A 22,062-nucleotide genomic window follows, 5' to 3' on the forward strand; every position below is an offset into this window, starting at 1 on the left:
CGGAGCCTAATAAAAAGAGTGCGGTTACGAAAGCTTGCGGAAGCTATTGACAGTCAGAGTGGACCGAGAGAAGCCAAACGTAAACACGAGGACAGGTATCTCAAATCAAGGACGAACCGAGAATGTGCAGGAGGGAGTAGATTGCACTCTCTCAAAGGGGAGGTTAGGTTATCTTATACTGGTTGCTCTTGGGCACGAATCTTTGGGGTCGAGACCCTTTATTTGATTAGTCAGCGGACTCTGATAAGTTTATTTCATCATCATCGCCCCAGTAATACATTGTAATTATTCTATGCCAGGTAAGTGCTCCAGCGCCGTGCCTGAAACTACCAGACCTCCTTTAACCCCGCTGCAGCCTGGATATCGTCGGCGTTTAACAAGTCAACACCCAAGCCCTCCAGCGTCTTCCAGACATAATCTCTCTTGGACAACGGCCATCCCGGTGTTTCCCAGTATCGAACCTGAAAGAATTTCTTCGGTTGCCGGCCGTTTAGAATAAATGTCAAACTACCCACCTTGACTCCGGCTGCGTGGGCACCTTGTATTTGCCTGGCCAATATATCAATTTGCGTATCGTTGAACGTGCTTCCAGACATGGAACCGCCCAGAGCATTGGCCAAGGATCCGGATGCAATAACTACCGAAGAAGTGTTGTATTCGCCGGAGAGTCTGAACTGAATGAAGTGATGGGGGCGTCATAGAATGCATCACGATGTAAAGTTGTATGCGCTTGTATCTGATCAAATGGGGTATTGCCCGTTCCGACAACGGTGACAGCACCCGGGCGCAGAACACCAGTCTCGGCGTCCCAATACGAGAGCCATCCGCCCTCACGAAGCGGTTCGAGCTGTTTGATTACCAGGGGCCACGTTGTGTTCCCGTCGGTCTTGACGTCAACAAACAGGTACAGTGTTTGGTCGATTACCGTGTCAAAAACACCATATCGCGTGTTATTTGTGTATGGAAATGAACTCTTGGGATTCTGTTGCTTGAGGATGGATAGGAGAGGGTTGACATAAAGGGACGAAAAGGTACGTTTTGTGTCAGGGACGATGGATCATGTCCGACCTGTCAGTTATTTTAGATGCGCCAGATCGTGTTAGGATCCTCTACCCAGCCCGTGGTGGTGTGAACCTACGTAAAGTTCGTTGTCCCACAGCCACACATCTGCCTCAACCGAAATAGCTCCGACCGCAATGGCACTGAATAAGGGAACGTCCCTCCAGTAGTCGTTGTGAGAGTCTGTTAATTAATGTCAAAAATTCCGGCTGCCTACATAAATCCAAGAACGCACGAATTCCTTTGGGAATAATTCCCCTTGTGATTGAGTCGGATAAGTCGATTGTGGCTGATTTTTCCAGTCTGTAATAACCTCATCAATCGTTCGGTACGCAAAGCTCGGAGTATCGAAGCTACGAGACCAAGGCCGGTGACAACTCCCCGCATAACAGAAAAACTGGGAGGCCACATTACGAGGACAGCAAGAGCGAGAAGAACTAGAGGGGAAAGTGCTTTTAGCGAAGGGGAATTTCCAGCGAGCGTTTTAGGATTCCGTGTCCTTTTTCTAGCAATTAAAAAAGAACCAGGGTTGGGCTCGGGTGGCAGAGAAGCTCTTCGGTTCTCCATATAGATATAAATTCCTGGAGCGAGTGCTTCAGAGTCTTAAATCAAACCAGAAGAGCTAAGTGGACGAACGTGCTTGATGGGACACGGGTCAAGATGGGACCTGAAATTGGCGCTGCCGCACGGCGTTTCATCAAATCTTAACAAGTGCTGAGTACGGTAGTATCCATTGTGCTGAAGAGTCAGTTAAGTAAAATCTGTCTCAACTACGGCATATGGGGAGAATGTGAGAACGATTCGAATTAAAAATGATCTACCAGTATCCCGACAAACTGATGCGCTAGCTAATTTTGGATAATGTCATAGATCTACCCATTGTCAGTGCTATAACGGTTATCGTCTGTGCTTAAGTATGAATTGAATCTAAGACTCTTATGGGTACTATTTATGGAGCTGTACTGAACGGGGATTCCTCTCGACATCATTACTATTCCAGCATCACTCCGTTCTAAGTACGCCTCTGTATTGTTCTGACAGTCTCAAAGCCGAGACAGTAGCGCCGCAGACAATGTAGGCCTTGATACGAGGCTGAAATCGATCCTGAAGTCCAGTAAAGATCTGGTTCTTGAGCCTAAATTTAAGCTTAGACAGATCATCTAGGGCCATTAAGCGCCTTCTTCACACTGATGTGCGAGCATTAGACTCCTCAATAATAGGAATATCGATTGTATATACGCATTGAAAATGATCTGTATACAGACCGATTAGCGGATCAAGTTTTGTGATCCTGCAGCTTTTTCGGTCAGACGATCAATAGGAGCATCTGCTGCGTTTGCAGCTCTTATATCCAAGTGCTCGCTGACATCTTTCCTGACATCTCTGGCGTCTCCTTTAAATCCGATGAAGTATATGCGATTGATTTCACCCCCAGCAGTGTCGGTCTGTTTCAATTTAGCCAGATTTCTAAAGGAGCCAAACGGTGACTTACTAGGAGCAGGGTTAATGATATAACGTTAGCGAATGTTGCGGCCTTGACTGGGTACTCGACAACTCCGCCCTCCCCTTCCAATAAAGCCATGTCCTGTTGTGGCCTAGTCGACTCTGCTTCAGCAAAATCAAGTCCAGCGGGGTGGTTCGCATAGACGCGTAATCTCCGAGGTTGTGCATCTCCCCGAGCTAGTTATAATTCAATCATTCTGACTATTTATCACTTCTGCGAACAAGACTCACCGGTTTTAATCAAAACACTTCTTACTCTGACGTTGCGCGAGAAAGGGATATGTAATATGAGCTATGTCAATGCAACCTTTATTTAGAAGATATTCAATACGCAACTGACGAATACAATGAGGATTATAACTGACCTCATCATCTACACCTGTTTCACAATATTTCTCGACATCTTCACGTTCGTCCCAAGGTTTTATGACTTCTTTAGCATCCTCCGGGACACTTAAGTTTAAGCCGTGTACTTTATCCCGATCAATTACTCCAAACAGATTATTAGCAGCGTCCGATAGAAAATCTTGAATTGATTCCTCTTTATGAGACATTGCAGTATCGTAAAGGTAAGCCGATGGTATATGTTTTCTATGTACTCTGGGTGTCGTGGCCAGAGATGCACTCCCAGAGACGTCACGTGCGCTTCTCGTAAATCTCAAATTACTTCAATCTGGCTCCCGGCTGGTCACTTAACTGTAACGCTAGGTCGCACTATCCGTCCATTTAGATTGCCACTTCGAAATGTCGAGGAGTATCTATAGGTTGAATTTGGCACTCCGTCAGCGGGTCCTTCTAGGGTTCTAGTTCGGCCAAATTCTTCCTCATCCTCACCGAGCTCGACTCACCAAAGCACCCCCAAAGCACAATACGATCTTCCCCTCCCTCAACTATGTCGAATCATTTCCGGACCTCTCAAAAACTGATATAATACTGGACGAAGGTCGTACACGTACTTTTACCGATGGGAAACTAGTGCCAGGAAAGAAACTCACTATCTCACTCTTCAATACCCCACCTCTGATCGCCCCCTCGCCCCCACCACCGGCCGAGCCATCTCGTCTATCGAAGAGTCCATTCTTTGAAGATCTGAATCGCCTACACCGTTTTCCTTTGATCACTAAGCGTGTGGTCCAACAGACGGGAAAGGGGAAACAACCGAGTTTCTATTCGCTTGTTGTGTTGGGAACGGGCGGGGAATGGTCGGATATGGTGAGGGAAAGGATACCAATGTCCCTCGAAGCATAGACAAGGCCTTTGTTGCTGCAGTGAAGAGCATGGACTTAGTCGACAGATTTGAGAACAGAACACTATGGGGGCAATTGGAGGGAAAGTTCGGAGCTACTCATATTATCATGCGCGCTCGGCCCAGTGGACATGGTCTAGCATGCAACCCATACATCCATCAAGTGCGTATTCATAACCGTATTAAATCATCTCGACTCTTATATATGTCCAATAGGTTTGCAAGGCTGCTGGAATCGCCGATGTCTCAGCCAAGGTTCATGGTTCCAGAAACGGTAAGATTCATTTGGTACGTTATTCGACCTATGGTAACAGTCCCAACGCTACCAGGTATGCAAATTGTCAAAGCGACAATCCGGATGTTGCACGGGGGACACGCGCCTACGGGTATGGGTGACGGTGTCGGCGGCAAAGGTAAGCGTGAAGAAGCGGGAGTCGGGATGAGAGGGCGTGATGCAATTGAGCGGGAAAGAGGTCGCTTGCTGTACGAGGGTAGTTCTTATCTCTAATGAAAGCCTGGCTTTGTTCGCCCTGTTCTGAGATAAAAGACTTGAAACATTCCCTTTTGTTCGTTCAGTTTTGGGGACTAGGTAAACAGTTATAAACTAATGGTACAGAGCATCAAAAAACCAGGGGAAAATGCCGTGATTCCATGGGTATTATCGTCAAAATGGAACGTGAAGGATCAGTATGGATAGAATCACAAACAGTGAGGGTCATAAGTATGTAAAGGCATATCGAGCATGATGTATGATTGCATAGGTGAGAAATGAGACGAAGGAAAGTATTTTGTGGGCTGTTCAAAAAACGCTCACGTTGAGTCGAAGTCTGCTATCAAAGCATACTGCCGCTCAAAGCGTGGCGTCATCTGTAGCGTTGGTGCCAGGCAAGTGATGTTGTCATCAAGAAAGGATAGCGTTAATTCGTTGGCATAATAGCCTTGCTTTGACAGGTGACCTAGGAACGGATCAACAAGGCCATCTCTATTGCATACAGCCGGCTTGGTTACCTTTTTTGTACTATTTGAGAGACCAGTAACAAATGCTTCACTCAAATCAGCCAAAGGTAGCTCCGTAAGATCCCGCGCCTTCTGATCGGCATCGGCTTCAGTCGTTTGTGAGGTGAATGATGCCCACAGAGCGCTAGCTCCAACCACCGGAGCTGGCCGGGTTGGTGATGGCTGCTCGACAAAGTCCGACTGAAGATCAAAGTCTGGCTCGGCAAAGTCTGAAAGGCTAGAAGCGCTGAAACCGGTGATCAGGCACGGCGCTGGTTGCTCAAGTGAGCCGATAAGGTCGATAGACAACTCAGACATGAATGAGGGCTTGGGAAAAGCATAAGCGCTCCACTTCTTCGAACATAGGTGAAATGAAAACTTACTATAGCCGGGTCCGGGTAAGGGCTAATGCGAGCGGGTTTGCCGGGTTTCGCCGGACCGGGAGCTGCGTTGCCGCCCCGTGAGGCTTTAGCTGGCTTGCTCGAAGGCTTTGGTGATGTTTCCTTGCTCTTGGAGTTCTTGGAGTTGTCGGCTTCTTGTTCTTGTGTTTGGTCGTTGTCGCTCGGCCCTTACCAGTAACCGGATCAACATTCTCCTTATCAGCATCCCGTGCCAATGTGGAGGTTGAACCGGATGCTGGGCGGCCGAAAGAGCGAGCAGAGCTAGAGTGAGAGGATAGAGGTTTGGATGTCACACGGGACTGGCATGCGACAGGGGGGTCTTGGTATATCGTGAAGGTTGGTGCCATCGTAAGAGACAATCGATGTTGAAATCAGGTGTTGAATATTTCAGGAAAGTCAAGGGGAAGTATTGTGCCGTCGAAGAAGAAGTTTAAAGACAAGAACAAAGTGTTGTAGAATAAGATGAACGTTGAAGCTCAAGCAGAGGCGGTCGTGGGTTGAGAGTCGTGATTGAACATCAGTCGCTTCGCGCTCTTGAACGTGATGAAGTCAACGAGCACAAATACGTCGGTCTCGCTCACGCGCAACGTCACGTGACTTGTGGCGATGAGAGTAGGGCACATGTGGGCTTATTCCACCCACGACGTCCGTGTGGAATTCTTATTCTTCTGGTCTGTCTAATCGTAAATCGGAGAATTCCGCTATATTATGAAGGTTCTTGTTACTGGTGGGATGGTCCCCCGAAGCCCCTTGCATGTGCATACATAACCCTAACTTCAGGTGCGTCGGGTGTATTGGGAAGCGCCGTGTATCAGGCATTTCGATCTGTGAAGGGCGTTGAAGGTAATTTGCTCACTCTGCTGTGAATTCCTCGTCGACAATCGGAATCTGCAGAAAATAGATTCCGCCACATCACATCATATCTCCCGCCTCGGCGTTACTCATTCCGGTCCGAGTCCAGCTCACTCATTGTTCGCAGTCAAGGGTACAGCGCATACAAGGCCCAGCGGCGACGTCATAGCCATTGATTTATGTGATGAACCCTCGGTCGCTAAGCTAGTCAAGATTTCAAGCCAGATTGTATGCACAATTTCATTACTTATTGGCATTCATCCGAAATACATACATTGACAATGTGATGTTCTAGGGGTGGTTCACTGTGCTGCCGAACGCCGACCGGATGTCGCGGCAAAGGTAGAACTATTCGATACAATCACGAAGCACGTCACTAATCATCTCGTCAATCGAGAATGTCGAAGCGACCTGGACGTTGAACGGCGCCGTGCCCGCAACGTTGGCACGCCTTTCATCTACCAAAGAGCATAGCTTCACGCTAATCTACATATCTACTGACTATGTGTTTGATGGAACTGCTGCGCCTTACAGCGTTGATGCAAAACCTAACCCTGTTAATCTATACGGGGAGACCAAATTGGCCGGGGAAAGGGCAGTGTTGGATGATGGCTACCAGGGGAAACCAGGGCAACGCGTAGTTCTTCGGGTGCCGGTCCTGTGAGTATCAGTTCTAGTTCATTCGCCCCTTCTGTTGCACTGATTCGTTGAAGATATGGTCCAGCGCCAAAGAATTCAGACTCCGCGATTAACATCCTTGTTGATATAGTCAATGACCAATCCGGCAAACAATATACTATGGACCATTACGCAACTCGTTACCCAACTAACGTCCTTGACATTGCCGATTTCTTGGTCCGTTTGGCAGGTAATTCCGGTGCTCTGATACATACGTAACGTTCCATTAATCCTATGGTATATAGTGCTAGATAAGCCGCTGCCCTCAATCCTGCATTACAGCGGCACTGAGCCATATACCAAATACGAAGTTTGTAGACCGATGCTTCCCGAAACGATTATCCTGCTGACCTCAGTAACAGATTTGCCTTGTCTTGGCGAAGATCTTGAATGTCCCCCATAATCACATCACTCCAGATGCAGCTGATCCTCCCCCTAACCTAGCCATATCTAGGCCAAAGAATACCCAACTCAGCCTAGAAATTCTTGATAATATTGGAGTTGAGGTCGGAGGGCGTGACTTTGCAATTTGGTGGGAGCAATATCTGCTCTCGAAGAACTGAATTGTGTCGTCTACCATAGTGTCTGTTATGTTGCTGAATGTCAATGTGCATGCGATCGATTTATTGCCATGATATTGATACAGTATTCAAGCACAAATTTGGGAAAATAGTAAGAATACAAGATATATACGACTTAGTGTCGTCCGAGCTCGACGGATTCTGCTGCCTTTTGAGCTCCAGCAATAGCCTCCTACAACCAATAATGAGTCCCAGCTTTAAAGACAATGTGAGGGGAATGGGGGACTTACATCGGGATTTACCTCCGGCGTTAGGACGTCGCTAGCGTTCTTCTCTCCGCCAAAGTACGCTAATTTGGGATTCCAATGAGTATCAATAGCAGGTTTAGTCTAAAGGGAACACAAACCTGCGCGTTGTTCAATATCCTTGACACCCTCTTTCAAGGGTTGGCCAGTCTTGTCAGCGGCGCCAATAGGGCGGTGTCGCCAGTGGACTCGAGAGGGGGGGATTGAGTTCCAGAAGACATTGTGTAAATAAGTTGATTATTGAGAAGTGAGAGGTGTGATAATGAGATAGAGCTTGCTCTCAAGTCTTATATATGCATACTGGACTGTTCAATGTAAACAGCGTCATTGCAACGTCATCGCTTTTACGAACCTTCGACTATGGCTTACTTCAGCTGAATCTAGCACGCCACTGAGATCGGACGTCGACCCTCACTAAGGCGCAATGCGATGATGTCAAGTGTTGTGGTGAAGAAGAGAATGTGAGTATTCGATGCGAACTATCTAGGGTATGGAAGGCTGTATGCAGGGAAGAATCTACATCCAAAGAGTATTATCACTGGTGCCAAGCTACATGAGGAAAGCCCCAGAGAAAACGTTGTGGAGTAAACAATTGCAAGTAAAGAAATGCACAATGGTAAAAGCAAGCAGAAGAGACAAGAAACCTATAGTAGATCGATTCGCCCTTACCGAGCACGGTCGGATCCCGCCAGCAATGCATCAAACAAGCTGTTTGCCGATGATTCATTCTTTAGCTGAATCATATAGACTACGCCTGTTCTGCTCCCGTTGTCACTAAGCTCGATAGCGATTCCCATCTTCCCAACACGCTCGACTCCATCGGTAAGGACAATCGTAGAGATCAACATATTCTTGCTCTTCGAGTCGGCCTGGACCACGAGTTGTTTCACGTTCGTCGGCATCGCTTGGTACAACTTCAACCTTGCTGAACCCAGTGACTTCCATTTCTGGTGCTCCTGTTGCGCATACACTTTACAACGTGTTTCACATGTCACAGTTTGACTAACAGGCCCCGTCTGTTGTGGTTCTTCATCGACAGGAGAGTCTGGTGGGCTTATGTCGTACTCGGATCCGAAAGTCGACCCAGGAGCGGAATTCGCGCTTCGAGGGAAATTGTTCTGACTGGGGGACAAGAGAGGGCCAGGTGTACCAAATAAAGGGCGCGGAGGGGCAAACTCAGAGTACATACTCGAAGGTGCTGATCCTCCCGGTCGTGGGTCCGCGTTAGGCATCCGCGGGATGGGTGGGAGGGGACCATCACGATCGCGAGCTGAGAACTCCGAGTTCAATGATTTTGAAGAAAGTTGCGTACGCAAAGGGGGGAGCATGCCTGGTCCAGGCTGGAAATTTTGCGGCCCAGGTGGCCCTCTTGGACCAGGACCACCGGGACCTCCTTGACTTGGAATACTAGCACCACGGGTGGGCGGCTGCCAGTGTCCTCCGGGTGGCCCCCCAGGTCCAGGAGGAAGACTCATTGGTGAGCCTGAACGATCCTGATGGACGGAAGGGGCGCGGGAGGGGGGCGCAGACATTGCCCCTGGAGGAGGGCTTCGGATGGTCGGAAGGTAAGGTCCTGGACTGTTGACAATATTGTCCTGAACTCTTTGCTGAGGAGGGGCCGGACTAAATTGCGGTGATGGCTGCTGGGAGAATCCGTTAGGGCTCCTATCTCCCGGAGCTGGTGATCTGGGGAGGCCACCAGGAGAGGTTGGTGAGACGTTTGTCCGGACTGTGGGAGCGACTACGCAGAAATATATTAGAGCTATCCGACCTGAATAAAGGTAACTAGACTTACGATTCACGGCTTTCTCTGCACACTCCCGGATATCCCTTACCACCTGATCGCGTATGTATCGGGACTCGGTATGAATGGTCAACGTTTCTTTCTTCATGATAGTGAGTTGGAACACGTTTTCTAGCAACAATGTCAAACGCAAGGCCACAAATAATGGTAATTCCATGCGTACCTTGACCGCCACTGCTTTCGACAATCTGCAAGTGTTTTCCAGCCAACGGCGGGTAACACAACCACATATCTGGACCATCTTGGCCGAAACCTGCGCGTTCTTCAGGAGTCATCTTCTCGCATATCAACAATAGGTCGGTAGTCAAGAATAGATGCCCTCTTTGATGCGTGACCTCCATCCCAGTCACACGAGGTGTAAAGAAGATCATTGCTTCGACGGAAAACTTGATCATACGTGTAAAAGGCAAGTTGGGTGGGTTCATCTGAAGCTTACAAGCCTGCAGGACACAATCAGCTAAACGCTCGACTGTGGTAACCGAATCTTCATACCCGAGGCGTCATTGAGAAAATATCCATAACTCGGTCGGTGCATAGCCTTCGCTCAAGCCCCTGTGCGGGCATCAAGGGTGTGTCTGTGGATCCTGGACCCATGGACGAAAATGTAGTGTCCCTGGACATTCGTCCGCTGAGAAATTGAATTAGGCTTGGCTAACACTACCAGACTACGTGGGCTTGCCTTGACACGCTTGCTCCACTATCAACGCGGCTTCCTGTGGTTGAAATGCTCACCCGCTCGCCATCTACTGGCCGCCTGAACGCGTTGGAAATTGCAATCTCCGGGCTTTGGACACGCGCCGGAGGGGGGGCAACGTCATTTGGATCTTTTGGTCCCACGATAGTTGCGGTGTCAGAGTTTATTGTTGGCGCATCTCCACTGAAGGTTCGGGTTGGCCCAGATTGATTACCTGAGCCAATAGACAGAGGCGGAAGCTGAAACTCTGACGAGCCCAAGTGAGACATGGGCTGGTTGGGATGGGCGTTCGCCATGTCGTGTCCCAGAGACGCATTGCGTGTAGGATACGAAGGTGCGGGTGGCGACGAGTCAGAAGCCTCGCGAGGCAAATCATGGTCGACCGGGTCGCCAATGAGCTTGCTGCGGCGCTCCTCGCACGTCGCCATGAGTCTATCCAATGTCTCGTTTGCGTTGACAAGCAGGCGGTGGTCCGAACGCCCAGGCGATGTCGTCTTGAGCAACCGAGAGTACAGTTTTTTGTAGTACTTTAATCGTTGGAGAGGGAGAGCGAAGAGCTTGTCTAGTGTCCATTCCTGAGGGTTTTCGGGGGTAAGTGTGTTGGACAATTCGCCTAAGATACGACCCAGGTTGGGGTTCTGTTGAACAGGTCTCCAAGTGTCAAAGCCAGCTGCGTACGCGTTGATGAACCGCGTGTATGGGGGCTCCAAGTCATCAATCTGACGCACGTTTGTGAGCACCCTCTATCACATATATCACATCGAAAGCACGTTACCCATCGCATGAGAAGATCTCCAAGGGCTTTTGGGTCACTTGGGTTGGGTCCAATCTCTTTCAGTTTCTTTGTATGCCGTACGCGTTTAGTCATAATTGATACACGCGTAACCCCCGACTCACCGTGTTCAGCGCTTTGTTTGCTTTGTATACCGCCTCGATACCTCGAAACAAACTATCGAGTTCCTTTGGAGGAAAATTGGAGCGTGACCACGCCGCAGCGACTTTCTGTAAACGAAAATTGTTGGTACACACACACCATAAGATAGTAGATGCATACCCGGATGATAGAAGAAAGTTGTTCTATATAATCCTTTTCCGTTTCTATTAAGTCTACGAGAGGATTCACTTTTTTGGCTTTCCCTTCAGACCGACCACCAGGCGATGGGGGCGGGTGGGATGAGGAGGAGGAGCTGGGCTACTCAAACTTCGTTAACACATATATTCCATAAAACTGTACAATTGGTCACTCACATAGCCAACATCAAGGTGCTTGGAAGGAGGAGGCGGAGGCAGATCCATATGGCAAACAAAACGTTGAGAGTAGTTCAGGAAAGCTAAGTACTGTTGGCAGAAATTATATATCCTAGAGCAAACAAGAAACCTAGGCAACAAGAATGAAGAAAAATGACAAGAGGTGGGCACGCCGGAAGCTGTGAAGCTTTCCGCAAATGCTATTAGTCGTTTGGGCAGGAACAAACCGAGGCCACAAGTTGAGGGTAAAACGCAAGCTTCGTCTTGGGTTGGTTTGCCTCTCAGGCCCCGAGACCCTGTGGCCGAGATTGGTCGCGGGTCCATATAACGTCACCTGATCCGCATTGACCCAACGTTTGGATCTTAGCTCAGCGTCACTCAACCATCGCTCTACAGCAACCATGTCGAGCGAAACGAACACAGAGGCCAATAGCTATGACACAAACCAGATTGAACTAGACCTCGGGAACATACATATCCGGGATCAGGCAACTCGAGATATCCTACGCCGACAAATGGAAAAAGGTGGCATCACGCACTCTGATATCGTAACGTTCCAAAGCTTTAGAAATAGATGGGACTACTCGGTGGGCACTTATTATTGTACTTCCTAATGACCCTTACTAAATATTGTGTCCTTTGCTCAGAGAGTTGGTCTAATTGGTGGTGCCTTGGTGACTTCGATTTGGGGGCGATTCATTAGACGTCCGCCGCTCACTGCGGGCAGGTTATTCGGTTTATCCTCATTTGCCGCATTTACGGGCGCGAGCCTTGGAACGGGGCTCCAAGTACGTGCCTTGATACAGACCGTCAACTCCCTCGAAGATCCCAATAGGTTTAAGAAAGCAGTCGCCGAAATGAGCCAGGAGTTGCTTGCCAGACGTCAGGCCGCATTAAAGCAGACTCAAGGAACACGCCTTGGGGCGAATTCACCTCAGGATGGGGAACATACGAAGCTTGCGGATGGGTGGGATACTGTAAACCCCCAACGATTGGGAGCCCAACCGATACCGGCGACCACAGGTGTGTTTTGACAGACCTTTTGTTGAACTCGACGTAACCTCATTGCTCTAGAATCGACAACTGGACATGACCGCTGGTCACAGCTGAGAGCACAGAAGACTCCGGCGCAGCCTGCCACTTGGGAGAACATTCGTCAATCACAAGAGCGCAGTAAATCAGATGAACAAAATGACCATGGGATTCCGGAAAGTGATGTGGAGAAAGACAGGCGCAAGGCCCAGGCAGAATTCGATGCGCTGTTAGAACGTGAACGTAGCTTTGGGCAAGACAATGCCCGCGAACTTAAATCTCGTTGGTCGTAAAATCAGGACGTTTGCTAGGTTTCATTATATTGTGTACCATACAGCTAGTGTAGCAATAAACTACCAATCTCAGCGATCCATACTATCAAGAAATTTGAATTTGAGAGCTTTCTAGAACATGGTAAAATGCACCCACTTTACGAGATCTTGGCATTGGAAAAGTCCATTTCTGGATGCGCGGCCTTGAACCTATTCAAAGCCTGTCCGCGACATCTATCAGTTTATGATAGCAAAGCAAAACAAAGACGCAGACCTCCATCTTCTTTTGTTCGTCCGATGTTGGTTTGCCCATTTGCTATGGCACATGCGTTAGTATGAGTACGCATTTACCCTGTTCTAAGTGTCGACCTACCTTCTGTTGGTTATCGTACTTGGCGCATATATCACATTAAACCATCTTGCAACAGCTCTCGCCAAAGTGTGTACTTACCATCATCTTTTCGACCATACCGCTGTGGACAGATAAAAATCGTGAGCGTGGGCTCGATACGAATACGCCGCGACTTACCGAGTTTCGCCATCCAGGTCACTCAATTTGCTATTGTTGGGAGTAATCTTGCGTGTGTCGATCTTGGGATGGTGGGTGAGGACGTTCTCCCACCATTGCCATTTGTTGACTTTCTCAAGGTGGATACAAAGAAATTCCGCATCCTCTATAATCAAGGCTCGTTACATACCGTTAAACACCCCACATAAAGACACATACCAACAGTCCAAGTACTCTCTTCAAGTTTGATCTCTTGACATAGCTCACCCTCGAGAATAGGCTCTTTGCCCTTCAGCCCAGCAGCGAGTTTCTTTTTCTGAATTTTGACGGCAAGATCCCTAGCACGAGTGCCTTTGGGGAGTGGTACGGTGATATCTAAATCTCTAGCTCTTGTTTCCACTGGTAGGGAAGAGCTGAAAAATAGTATTAGATCAATGGAACTGAATTGTAATGGAGACCAAGCGCTTACTGGCTTGCTCTGCTGCCTCCCTAGCCTTGAGTTTTGCATCCTCAACCTCTCGCTCCGCAGGAGTCATCTCATCGTAGGTTTTCTCTTTGGTTTCAGACTTGGTCTCTGGAACGTCCTCGGTAACTTCCTCGATTGTAGGCATGGTGGTTGGAGTCTTGGGTAATGGGTTTAGAGTCAGCTAGCGCTCGAGTGGCTAGTGATGTTTAACCGATCATGTGTTTACTGTTTGGCGCATCTTAGTCAGCTGAACCATGGCTGAGGATCACTCTCGCCTTGGACAGTGTGACAATCTTGCCTCCCGTATCCTGACCTGGCACTACCGCTGTGCTTGGTTCTCGACCTGTGGCATAGCAATCATAGCACTCATTGCTCTTGCGCATAGCCGGATATTATTTTACAGCTGGTAGTTACGAATGGCAGCTACAGGCCCGGAATGGAGTGACTTCCAGGTGGAGTTTTCTTCTCTACCGTCGATGGGAATAAGCTAACATGGCCCATTCATAAGGAACTCCGTGAATCGGTACGACATCTCACAGTCGAGCGGCTAAAGACAATATTCTCGCACCTGGACGAGGAGTTGGGGCGCAAGTTGAGCAAACAGGGAAACAAGGGCGCGTTGATCGATAGACTCCAGAAATTTCTAGATGAAATACGCAACCAACGCTTGGAAGAATCGTACTCGGTTACGAAGAACATCATACGTTCTGTGCGGAACTATGGACAGTGAGTTATCCGTTGAGAATGGATCAACGTCCGATTTTGACTGCGCTTTAGTTATCAACCCACCAATGGATATCGACCGGCTGCACCTACTGGAACATATCCCTCAAGTCATACGACATATCACCCGTACCCCGGTCTCTCTTCCAGCAATCTTCCAGCACGTCCAACTTACAACCCCTATTCGAGCCACGGCGCCAGTACTAGCGCGCCTGCCACTAATGGGACCAATGGGGCCACCAATGGAACTCAAGCCAATTCACGTCGTAAGCAAAATGCTCAATATGTTGTATTCTGTAAATGAACATTTGATCAGAGATTCGGTTCAAGCCCTCTCCGTTCTATAGAATAGACCAGCCCCTCAACCCCCTGGTCCTCTGTCAGGGTGAGTTCAGACTTCAGGGTATATCGTACGAGACTAAATGTTGTTCTGGAACTAGAAAACAAGGACGGATCCGAGAGGCGTTCTCAGCACTTTACTTTTACTCTCACCCAAGATCAGTCGGAGAAGTTGCAAACGTGAGTGGTAATGCCTACTCAACCATGCCAATACTTATGTAACCTATAGGAACAAATACCAAGTGCGCTTATACTGTACTTCTTCGACCCATTATGCTCCCAACTCCTTTACCAACTCACCCGTCCCCATTGAATTCCCTCCCACATGCGAAATCCGAGTTAATAACAAAAACATCAATGCGAGTGTTAGGGGGCTAAAGAAAAAGCCTGGTACAGCCCCCCCTCCCAATTTAACGCCATTCATGTCCACGACGAAGGGCACGTTGTCCAAAGTGGAGCTTATCTACGTGAACAACGTGACGCCGTTTACTCCAAAGGTATGCATCTCACTGGATTTGAGCGATTGCATTCTCATGCGTATGGTAGAAATTTTATATGTTGGCACAATTGGTCGAGACAACTACAGTCCAAGAGATCGTTGCTAAACTAAAGGCGGGAAAACAACGTTCAAAGAATGACGTTTTGGAATCAAGTGAGTAAACAGCGCTCTGAACTCGATTGCCCCTGAAACGTTGTCCAGTGAGAAAGGCAGCACAAATTGACGCGGATATTGAAGCTGGCCCTCAAAAGATGTCTCTAAAATGTCCAGTAAGTCGTCAAATTCGTTTAGTATCATTGTCTGATGTATGTACAGGCTAGTTATATCCGTATCAACACACCATGCAGGTCTTCGACATGCGTGCATCCGCAGTGTTTTGACGCCGAGAACTGGTTCTCAATGATGGAACAGACAACTACCTGGGCGTGTCCTGTATGCGACAGAACTCTGAATACAGAGGAACTTATCATCGATATGCAAGTTACATTAAAGTAGATATACTGTCTAGTTTCCATACTTATACGTTATTTAGGTATTTCGATGATATCCTCAAGTGTACTCCGGACATAGTCGAGGATGTCATTGTTGAAGCTAACGGAGAATGGCATACCGAGGACGATAAATTTGGCTCGCCGGCATGGGTGTCAACGGTTGCCTCAAGACCGCGTCCCGTTGAAAAGGAGAAGAAGGTTAAGGCTGAACCAGACACTAGGGCATTCATGGATTCTAGTGCCGAGGTAGTTAAACCCAAGACTGAGGAGTACCTGGTTGTAGACTCGGACGATGACGACGACGATATGCCACTTCCGAAGGCTCCGTCCAGAAGTATCCCCCCGCCGAGGGCCACTTCATCCCGACCGCAACCCCAAGTCCAGGCTGCAGTAATTGATTTGACACTAAGCTCTGACGACGAGGGCGATGACCTTCCACCCCCTCCAGCTTCCACTGCCTCCTCCCCCGCTCAGTCAGCGCCGCCCGCTCAAATATCAGAAAATACAGGCGGGTCTTTCAAACGCAAAGAAAGATCTCCAGCATCCCAGCCTCAAGATGTATCTTGGAAGCGCCATCGAGTCGAACACCCTGCAAATGGATTTACAGGCGCTTCAAACGATGAGCGCCGATCTCAGGCGCAAGAGGCACCCAATGTCAACCGTCCAGCTCCTACTTCTAATCAAAATGGGTATGCGCCATATTCTCATAGCTCACCCCCAGCGCCCGTAAGGACGTCCGAGTACAGTCCACCCTACGGGTACAACCAGCAGCTCCGACCCATCCCTCACCCATACGGACATAGTTACAATGGCGGCTACGTGAATGGAAATAATAGGTACACTGGCTATGCCCAGTCTGCCCCGTATTCCGGCGAACCATCACATCTACCGTTCACAGCCAATGGTCGTCCCCCCACACTCCCACGTCCTACCGGCCCGGGTGCCCAAAACAGCAATAATAACCGGGGTAATGACATGTGGTTTTAATATTTTCTGCCTTTATATGTTTCTTTCGGGGTGCTTGTGTCTAATTAGTTTTTTTTATACTCGTATCGTTTTACATCCTCGTATATCGTAAATCTATTTATGCATCGTTTTTCCCAATCTATCTATCTGAGATGTCGTGCATATGCCCTAGCTCCGCAAAAACCCTCCGAGCCGGATGTAGCCTGCTTATGTAATTTATGCTTGCGCGGTGACCCCCGCAAATTTACGACGTAGTGAGTTCAGCAGACTGTGAGAAAATATGATTGAATGAGGGAATACTCACGAATGTCATCAACTGATGCGTCGTTACATAAATCTAACCGGGTTGAATTCTTTTCGTGTATTGTATGCATTTACCGAGCCGATTACATAATCCTTGCGGGGAGGCTCGGAGGTAAATTTTCGCACATTCCGATTGGGCGTGTAGGTGGTCTTAAGCACGGATTCCCAGCTCTGTCTTGTTCTTCACCATCATCTTCACCCCCACTCTAACGATCTACTAAAAAAATGGCCGAAGTTGCTAAGCGGGCCAAGTCCCCCAAGGATTTTGCCAGTGAGTTGACCGATTACCGCGCTCTACGCGTCCAGGAACTGACTCGCGTGCAGTCGACTTCATGATGGGTGGTGTTTCTGCTGTATGTATTTCGCGTTTTAGCGTGTTTCATAGAACGGGAACCTGAACAGCAATCTATAGGCGGTCGCCAAGACCTCTGCTGCCCCCATCGAGCGTATCAAGGTATGCGCGAGCGCGAGTGATCTACATTGTCAAATTTCTCACGCATAATTTGTGTATAGCTCCTCATCCAAAACCAAGATGAGATGATCAAGCAGGGTCGTCTTGCCACCCCCTACAAGGGTGTCCTTGACTGCTTCCGTCGTACCTACGCAGACGAAGGCTTGGTTTCGCTCTGGCGTGGTAACACTGCCAACGTTATCCGTTACTTCCCCACCCAGGCCTTGAACTTTGCCTTCAGTACGTAAACTCGTATTTTAGTTGTTTTAGGGCATATATGCTGATTATTTTTTACTACAGAGGACTACTTCAAGAGCCTTTTCGGTTTCAAGAAGCAGGATGGCTACTGGAAGTGGTTCGGTGGAAACGTCGCCTCTGGTGGTGCTGCTGGTGCCTCCTCTCTCCTCTTCGTTTACTCCCTCGACTACGCTCGTACCCGTCTCGCCAATGACGCCAAGTCGGCCAAGAAGGGCGGAGGAGAGCGCCAGTTCAATGGCTCGTCGATGTCTATCGCAAGACCCTTGCTTCTGACGGTATTGCCGGTCTCTACCGTGGCTTCGTGCCTTCCGTCGTCGGTATCATCGTGTACCGTGGTCTCTACTTCGGTGTCTACGACTCCCTCAGTAAGTTTTAAATTTATGCCCAACGAACACTTTCTAACCTATTCTACAGAGCCCGTCGTCCTTGTCGGTGCTCTCCAGGGCTCTTTCTTCGCCTCTTTCTTGTTGGGCTGGGGTGTTACCATTGGTGCTGGTCTCGCTTCGTACCCTCTCGATACCATCCGGTAAGTTCCCACGATCTTGTTTATAGATAAACGTACTTAGTTACATAATTGTAGTCGTCGCATGATGATGACCTCCGGCTCTGCTGTTCACTACAAGTCGATGTTCGACGCTGGTTCTCAGATCATCGCCAAGGAGGGTACCAAGTCCCTCTTCAAGGGTGCTGGTGCCAACATTCTCCGTGGTGTTGCTGGTGCTGGTGTGCTCTCCTTGTACGACAAGCTCCAGCAAGTCATGTTCGGCAAGGTCTACTCTGGTGGATCTGGCTAAATGCTTTGACCGACCATTGTGGGGTTGGCGAGGCGTTTATTCCTTTTTCCATAGAGCACCTATCTTTCCACTTATTACTATCGTTCGGATGTGGGGTTGTTTTCTCCTGTGGAATGAGATATGGTTTTTTATCGTTGAATTTTTGAGTGATTTGTCAGTTTTGGTCTGAGTCTTCTGCCCTTGGCCCACATTCCGACTATCGCAAACGATGCCAGCACAATTAGCTCCTAATTTTACCTTCGCATACAATGTGGACAGGGGCATTCTCGCGGATGTCTATTTGCCCTCTACCCCACACGTATTAGGGGTTCCTATGTGAGCAATCAGCTAGCCTTGAGTTGCAGGGTATTGATTTACGTCGTTTCAGTGTCGTGTACTGGCATGGCGGAGGAAAGTCAGTTCAACACCATGGCCAATAGTCTAGACTGATATTTGTATTGCAGGACTGAGCTGTGCAGATCGATCCTCGTACCTTCCCTTATGGTTAATTAGTAAGGCCTCGTGCTTATAGTCATTTTTTCACGCTTATCTGTAATAAATAAGCAAAACTACGGATCGCTGGATGCGCCTTTGTTACCGGCGACTACAGATTGCTCCCTCCTAGCACCGGGCATGAGATTCTGCAGGATGTAATTGACCTTGTAGCATGGGTCGCTTCCTCAGACGGCTTGAACGCTTCACTTCGTCAGCTAGATGATAAGTACATCATCGATCCAAAGCGCATAGTTGTATCCGGGACTTCGGCAGGAGGCTATCTGGCATATCTCGCCGCCATTCATGCGCGACTGGAGCACCCCTTGTGCGGTTTACTCTCGATGTATGGGATGGGAGGTGATTTCTTGGTATATCAATTATTTGGTGACATTTATAGTAGATTTACCCTCCGATTTTTAGACGTCACACTATCTCCAACGCAAGACCGAACCTTTCTTTCGTGGAAGGCCGCTGCTTGACCCTGCTCAATTTGACGCTTTACTCAGTATTGCGCATCCGCCTCCAGTAACCAACGGAAGCGTGCTGGAATACGGACGAAACGGCATCCCAAGTTCACCACGTATGTTTATTACCAGAGTGTTGCTCCAAGAGGGAACATTTCTCGATTATCTGACTGGAGAGCATGGACTTTCGGAACGCCTTCGAGTACTTGACCGACCGATAATCAACGATGTGCCCCAACAACACCAGGGTTTATTTCCGGAGGCTGGCCTGAACTCAAGTTTCCCCCCAACCTGTCTCGCTCATGGGACAGAGGATTCAGCGGTTCTGATCGGCGAAAGCAGAGCAATGAGGGATCGTCTTCATAACCTCAACGTATCATGCAAACTGTTTGAAGTCAAAGGGGCAGAACATTCATTCGATTACCAAGATGGACACGAAGAGCTGCTCGAACAGGTGTTCCAGGTGTTATCGAGATGGTTGGAGCAAAGAAATTAAACGGTTTTGGCGGAGGGCAATGTGCTTACTGCGTGCATATAATTCCCAGAGAAATGAAACAACTGCACTCTCAATTAAAGTTTTGCAACTGAACTTGACAAAATTACTCTGTCACAGCGTCTAGAGGGGGAGGCTTCTTGAAGAATCGACTGCGCCTTTCTGCCCTGGTATCTATTCCTGCCGTATCCTGAACGCCTCCGGTCAAGGACCGGCCAGCGGCATCGAACGATGCGACCAGTGTTCCGATGACTGCACAAGACGCAAAGGCCATCGGGATGGAACGAGCTGAGAGTTATCGGTTCGTAAATTAATTATATTTATCTGGTTAGTAAAATGCATACCTCGGAGACCGGCCAACATCCCGGCAGCACATCCACCAGCAGCCCCATTCAGCGAGTCGTCAGTCTGGCGTTGATTAGCTACCGCAGCTTCTGTGAACGCAAATGTCGCTCCCATCGCAGCTATATACCATGGAACATGGTTAACCCCTGCCAACTCATCCCCCATATGTATGCTCACTAAAGAATCCAATTGTTCCTCCGGTACGTGTAAGGATACCAGCAGCGCCTCGATTGTGTTGGTCGAGCGCATTTTGAACAGCACTAACAAGCGTCCCGACACCGGCTGATTGCAACCCCACAAACGCCGCATTTTGAACAGATGATTTAGGCTCGTAGGCGGATGGCTCGATACTCTGCCTAGTCTGCTTTTTTTCAGGCTCGAATGACATAGTCGACGCCATGTCGGAAACGAACGGTAAGTTAGATAGTGATGGGGTGGGATTGGGAAACGAGAGGCAAGTCACATGATCTCAGCGTTAAATGACCAAGACCTTCAGGGCCATTGGTTAAGAATCAATACCACCATCCATTGTTTTCTTACTTGTATGCACTACAAATTATGCACTCTAACGGAAAAAAGGAAGGTTGTATTAACTAAATATACCAAGCACCACCTGGGTTGTATACATCAAACAAACAGAAATCAACCAAAACCTTTGCTATCTACGTCGTCATTCATGCGTGACGCTTGGAGCTGCGTGTGCGCCTCATGCGAGGAAGCTCCTTGAGAGCAACCTTGCGGCGATAAGGTTGAAGTACACCATCACTAAAAAAAAAGGCATGAGTACCAGAGGTTAATAGTGAAATTGTCATAAAACTCACGGAGCTTGCACGGGGGCACTATCGCCGACCTCAACAATAGCTGGATCCTGACGCGGGTAGTTTTGCAATTGACCACTGGGTGCCTTCATGGGTTGGCTATCGCTAACTGTAACGATATCTCCTACTTGACGAGGGTAAACTGCCAATACACCATCACTATAATTAATGATCAGCACACGCATCGGTACAGAGAATGAATATACTCACGGGGCTTTCATGGGTTCGCTATCTCCAACAGAAACAATGTCCCCCTGTCTGCGGTAGACTTCCAAGACACCTGCGGGTGCCTTCATAGGAGTACTATCACCGATCGCAACGACGTCGTCTTGACGTTTCTCGTATACTGAAATCATCTTGACATCGCGGAGTTTCAGTTCAGAAGCCTAGATAAACGTCAGAAACGAACTCCAACTCGTCGGAACGGACATACAGTGTTTGCGACAGGCATGGGCACAGGAATAACTGCAGCCTGGACCAAAGTTCCAATAAGGAGAGATACGAACACGGCAACGCGCCTGGTGAACATCATTGGTGGCGTATTTAAAGATTGAAAAGTTGTTAGTTAAAGTGTGGCTGTTTGTAAGGGCCGTCCTGCGTGCCAGAGATTGGGCTTGGTATGAATCTATAGCGTATTCTATCAGTACAAGCTGGGGGTTTTAAGTCATACTGGTTGCCACGCACTGGAGTATGAGAAAAGTCCCGCCGGTGGACTGAAAAGAACGAAAGAAAGGTGACGAAGGAAAGACACCAAGTGGTGGTTGAAATAAACTGTGGGCAGACAGGAAGGTATTGATATACCTCTCATCACCAAGCCAACACGTGCCTTCCAGACCCCCGTTTCCATTGGTCTCTGACGGTTGGAATCAGGCCATACTGAATGGTAACCCTGTGTCTGACAGTCGTGGCATGCATGACCATTCACAGCGTCTTTTAATTGTATTCGTATCGTTGCGTTAACAGCGAAAAATGCGTTTGTACAACTGCTGACTGGAGAAACTCTACCTGAAAATAACTCAGGGTTGTCGATCAGTGGCTGTGCACAATTTTTTGGAAAAC

The 22,062-nt window shown here is 48.5% G+C and overlaps 13 protein-coding genes across 13 annotated transcripts; 6 read left to right on the forward strand and 7 right to left on the reverse strand.

Moving 5' to 3' along the window:
- Positions 1-326: 326 nt before the first annotated feature.
- RhiXN_00330 (uncharacterized protein) lies at positions 327-1,446 on the reverse strand (the record flags this gene model as incomplete). Its single annotated transcript, XM_043320149.1, has 7 exons — positions 327-461; positions 516-637; positions 676-988; positions 1,036-1,068; positions 1,139-1,242; positions 1,295-1,317; positions 1,373-1,446. 7 exons carry the CDS (start codon positions 1,444-1,446, stop codon positions 327-329), a joined length of 804 nt encoding a protein of 267 aa, XP_043179161.1.
- Positions 1,447-2,327: 881 nt separating this feature from the next.
- On the reverse strand, positions 2,328-3,116 carry RhiXN_00331 (PITH domain-containing protein; the record flags this gene model as incomplete). Its single annotated transcript, XM_043320150.1, has 4 exons — positions 2,328-2,504; positions 2,552-2,739; positions 2,794-2,854; positions 2,928-3,116. The coding sequence occupies 4 exons, from the start codon at positions 3,114-3,116 to the stop codon at positions 2,328-2,330; spliced, it is 615 nt and encodes a 204-aa protein (XP_043179162.1).
- A 190-nt stretch (positions 3,117-3,306) lies between these two features.
- RhiXN_00332 (ribosomal protein S5, C-terminal domain) lies at positions 3,307-4,316 on the forward strand (the record flags this gene model as incomplete). Its single annotated transcript, XM_043320151.1, has 5 exons — positions 3,307-3,343; positions 3,401-3,774; positions 3,837-3,971; positions 4,025-4,082; positions 4,123-4,316. The coding sequence occupies 5 exons, from the start codon at positions 3,307-3,309 to the stop codon at positions 4,314-4,316; spliced, it is 798 nt and encodes a 265-aa protein (XP_043179163.1).
- A 302-nt stretch (positions 4,317-4,618) lies between these two features.
- Positions 4,619-5,552, reverse strand: RhiXN_00333 (uncharacterized protein; the record flags this gene model as incomplete). The annotated part of the gene is made up of 3 exons (XM_043320152.1): positions 4,619-5,131; positions 5,188-5,345; positions 5,378-5,552. 3 exons carry the CDS (start codon positions 5,550-5,552, stop codon positions 4,619-4,621), a joined length of 846 nt encoding a protein of 281 aa, XP_043179164.1.
- A 115-nt stretch (positions 5,553-5,667) lies between these two features.
- RhiXN_00334 (uncharacterized protein) lies at positions 5,668-7,298 on the forward strand (the record flags this gene model as incomplete). Its single annotated transcript, XM_043320153.1, has 7 exons — positions 5,668-5,697; positions 5,727-5,817; positions 6,353-6,399; positions 6,455-6,717; positions 6,771-6,925; positions 6,981-7,045; positions 7,098-7,298. 7 exons carry the CDS (start codon positions 5,668-5,670, stop codon positions 7,296-7,298), a joined length of 852 nt encoding a protein of 283 aa, XP_043179165.1.
- Positions 7,299-7,431: 133 nt separating this feature from the next.
- Positions 7,432-11,355, reverse strand: RhiXN_00335 (GEF1 protein; the record flags this gene model as incomplete). The annotated part of the gene is made up of 13 exons (XM_043320154.1): positions 7,432-7,488; positions 7,547-7,605; positions 7,663-7,749; positions 8,238-9,302; positions 9,357-9,476; positions 9,529-9,805; positions 9,858-9,993; positions 10,022-10,062; positions 10,098-10,778; positions 10,835-10,900; positions 10,957-11,061; positions 11,114-11,251; positions 11,308-11,355. 13 exons carry the CDS (start codon positions 11,353-11,355, stop codon positions 7,432-7,434), a joined length of 2,880 nt encoding a protein of 959 aa, XP_043179166.1.
- Positions 11,356-11,708: 353 nt separating this feature from the next.
- Positions 11,709-12,632, forward strand: RhiXN_00336 (uncharacterized protein; the record flags this gene model as incomplete). Its single annotated transcript, XM_043320155.1, has 3 exons — positions 11,709-11,894; positions 11,955-12,330; positions 12,382-12,632. 3 exons carry the CDS (start codon positions 11,709-11,711, stop codon positions 12,630-12,632), a joined length of 813 nt encoding a protein of 270 aa, XP_043179167.1.
- Positions 12,633-12,769: 137 nt separating this feature from the next.
- Positions 12,770-13,730, reverse strand: RhiXN_00337 (nuclear migration protein nudC; the record flags this gene model as incomplete). Its single annotated transcript, XM_043320156.1, has 7 exons — positions 12,770-12,832; positions 12,886-12,927; positions 12,985-13,002; positions 13,063-13,084; positions 13,141-13,285; positions 13,339-13,518; positions 13,589-13,730. The coding sequence occupies 7 exons, from the start codon at positions 13,728-13,730 to the stop codon at positions 12,770-12,772; spliced, it is 612 nt and encodes a 203-aa protein (XP_043179168.1).
- A 271-nt stretch (positions 13,731-14,001) lies between these two features.
- RhiXN_00338 (E3 SUMO-protein ligase pli1) lies at positions 14,002-16,624 on the forward strand (the record flags this gene model as incomplete). Its single annotated transcript, XM_043320157.1, has 10 exons — positions 14,002-14,037; positions 14,094-14,311; positions 14,363-14,574; positions 14,625-14,693; positions 14,749-14,827; positions 14,877-15,144; positions 15,194-15,299; positions 15,348-15,415; positions 15,462-15,637; positions 15,679-16,624. 10 exons carry the CDS (start codon positions 14,002-14,004, stop codon positions 16,622-16,624), a joined length of 2,178 nt encoding a protein of 725 aa, XP_043179169.1.
- A 507-nt stretch (positions 16,625-17,131) lies between these two features.
- RhiXN_00339 (mitochondrial carrier protein) lies at positions 17,132-18,409 on the forward strand (the record flags this gene model as incomplete). The annotated part of the gene is made up of 7 exons (XM_043320158.1): positions 17,132-17,177; positions 17,231-17,259; positions 17,319-17,360; positions 17,420-17,597; positions 17,658-17,980; positions 18,032-18,141; positions 18,196-18,409. 7 exons carry the CDS (start codon positions 17,132-17,134, stop codon positions 18,407-18,409), a joined length of 942 nt encoding a protein of 313 aa, XP_043179170.1.
- Positions 18,410-18,617: 208 nt separating this feature from the next.
- On the forward strand, positions 18,618-19,843 carry RhiXN_00340 (alpha/beta hydrolase family protein; the record flags this gene model as incomplete). The annotated part of the gene is made up of 4 exons (XM_043320159.1): positions 18,618-18,724; positions 18,777-18,803; positions 18,999-19,251; positions 19,304-19,843. 4 exons carry the CDS (start codon positions 18,618-18,620, stop codon positions 19,841-19,843), a joined length of 927 nt encoding a protein of 308 aa, XP_043179171.1.
- A 103-nt stretch (positions 19,844-19,946) lies between these two features.
- On the reverse strand, positions 19,947-20,585 carry RhiXN_00341 (mitochondrial import inner membrane translocase subunit TIM17; the record flags this gene model as incomplete). Its single annotated transcript, XM_043320160.1, has 3 exons — positions 19,947-20,128; positions 20,185-20,304; positions 20,363-20,585. 3 exons carry the CDS (start codon positions 20,583-20,585, stop codon positions 19,947-19,949), a joined length of 525 nt encoding a protein of 174 aa, XP_043179172.1.
- A 274-nt stretch (positions 20,586-20,859) lies between these two features.
- Positions 20,860-21,535, reverse strand: RhiXN_00342 (uncharacterized protein; the record flags this gene model as incomplete). Its single annotated transcript, XM_043320161.1, has 4 exons — positions 20,860-20,950; positions 21,007-21,162; positions 21,214-21,389; positions 21,437-21,535. 4 exons carry the CDS (start codon positions 21,533-21,535, stop codon positions 20,860-20,862), a joined length of 522 nt encoding a protein of 173 aa, XP_043179173.1.
- Between the last annotated feature and the right edge of the window lie 527 nt (positions 21,536-22,062).

This window comes from Rhizoctonia solani, chromosome 4 (assembly GCF_016906535.1).
Source record: "Rhizoctonia solani chromosome 4, complete sequence".
In the NCBI taxonomy this organism is placed as follows: Eukaryota; Fungi; Basidiomycota; class Agaricomycetes; order Cantharellales; family Ceratobasidiaceae; genus Rhizoctonia; species Rhizoctonia solani.